Consider the following 2,014-nt stretch of genomic DNA (forward strand, 5'->3'; position numbering starts at 1 on the left):
GTTATTTTCTATGCACCTGTTTAGTATCTAATAAGTGGTCATTTGAAAAACTCAGTTGGTTCCAGGCAGGAGCAACAATTCTGCTACTTCTTTAATTAAGATCAAATAATCTTATTATCCAGAATTATTTCTCAGAAAGCGGATCAATATGGACAGGTGGGTCTTCATCATTGAGATATGCAGCTTTTTTAGGGTCCCGAGTACTAAAATAGACTAAAAACAACCGTCCCGGCAAATTAAATGATTTCAGGCTTACAGCATTTACTGTGTGAATGTATTAACATTGGTTTCCAACTTTCCACTCCCTTCTAATACATTTTTTAACGCAATTTGCAGAGATTAATGATGAGTGAAGGAAACCAGTCATCAGTAACCGGATTCTTACTCTTGGGATTTCCGAGGCTCAGTGGTTTCAAGGCGGCCTTCTTTCTCCTGATTCTGGCCATTTACATGGTCACAATCATGATTAATCTCATGATTATCACCTTGGTTTCTACAAGTCCGAAGCTCCATTCCCCAATGTATTTCTTTCTCAAGCACTTGTCATTGACAGAAATTGCATTCCTGACCCTCATTGTTCCTAACATGTTGCGCATCATATGGCTGGAAGGAGCCACCATCTCTATCATGTGCTGCATTGCTCAGACGTATCTCTATGTTGCCCTAGGAAGCACAGAGTGCTACCTCCTCGCAGTAATGTCCTATGACCGATATTTGGCCATATGTAACCCTCTACGTTACACCACAATCATGGACAACAAATGTCAACATTGTCTGGCTACACTTTCCTGGATGATTGCCTTTCTAATCCCAATTATTACTCTTATTTTCCTTTTACATCTCCAATTTTGTGGACCAAAAGTCATAGATCACTTCTTCTGTGACCTTCTTCCTTTTGTAGAACTTTCCTGCTCCCTCAAAGACAGTTTACAGATTGAAATTCTGGTTCTCACATTTCCCATAGCAGTTATACCCTTCATATTAATCCTCAGCAGCTACATTTGTGTGTTCAAAACCATCCTTGGGATCTCTACCACCACGGGAAGGAACAAGGCCTTCTCCACCTGCAGTTCCCACCTATCTGTTGTGTCTTTGTACTATGGCACCATTTGTGCTATCTACCTGGTGCCGGCTAAAAAGCACTCATTGTCTAACAACAAAGTGATGGTGTTGATGTACATTTTAGTTACACCACTGTTTAATCCAATCATATATTGTCTCAGAAACCAGGAGATGAGGGTTGTCATGGGGAATTTATTTGGTATTAACAAATTAAAGAGATAATTTGGTATTGTGAATTGTGTTGAAACAAATAATATATTATGGGGGGTATTCAATTAAGTGCCGTTTTTTCGACTGGTTGAAAAATGGCACTAATTCGAAACAGAGTATTCAATTGCGGGCTTTTTCGCCCATTTTTCAATCCATTTTCGCCCATGCCGTTTCACTTTTTTTTTTGTCGTGTTGGCATGGGAGAAAATTGCACCAAAAAGGTCGAAAACGTCCACAAATTTGCCAAAACAGGTGTATCAGCAGCGAATTTGCGAAACACATGGTTTTCACCAGTGCCAAATTTTTCGACCAGTTGAAAAAACAGAACGTCTGTTGAATAGGTCGTGTTTTAATTAGACCTAAAAACAGGCGAAAAGTGACGTTTTTCGACTGGTCAAAAAAACAACACTTATTGAGTACCCCCCTAAGGGGTATATCCATTTGGCCACATGATTTTCACTGCAAAAATCGGCCTGGCCATCTTGACTAAGCTTTCATTACTGCGGCTATGCGTGCTCACGGTTCTCTTGCTATCCAGTTATCAAAAAGTGGGCACATTTTTTTTAAACACGCGTAAAAACAGCCTGTACCCTAACAACAAAAACATCAAATAAATATTGGAAAACATATACAGAATATGTCGATTACTGACCCCAGGAAAAATAGTTAGCACTTCCTTTGTAATTAAACAATATTTGTTTGCTTTATGTAATTTTGTAAACTTTTTTTTTTAAATGCACAA

The 2,014-nt window shown here is 38.8% G+C and overlaps 1 protein-coding gene across 1 annotated transcript; it reads left to right on the forward strand.

The window, feature by feature from the left end:
• Positions 1-345: 345 nt before the first annotated feature.
• Positions 346-1,284, forward strand: LOC134934133 (olfactory receptor 11L1-like). The gene has a single exon (XM_063929634.1). It carries the CDS (start codon positions 346-348, stop codon positions 1,282-1,284), a length of 939 nt encoding a protein of 312 aa, XP_063785704.1.
• The last annotated feature ends 730 nt before the right edge of the window (positions 1,285-2,014 follow it).

Source organism: Pseudophryne corroboree, chromosome 6, assembly GCF_028390025.1.
Source record: "Pseudophryne corroboree isolate aPseCor3 chromosome 6, aPseCor3.hap2, whole genome shotgun sequence".
Taxonomy (NCBI): Eukaryota; Metazoa; Chordata; class Amphibia; order Anura; family Myobatrachidae; genus Pseudophryne; species Pseudophryne corroboree.

Excerpts from the sequence above, each read along its gene's own strand:
- LOC134934133 (XM_063929634.1), top strand. The coding sequence starts at position 346 with ATGAGTGAAGGAAACCAGTCATCAGTAACCGGATTCTTACTCTTGGGA.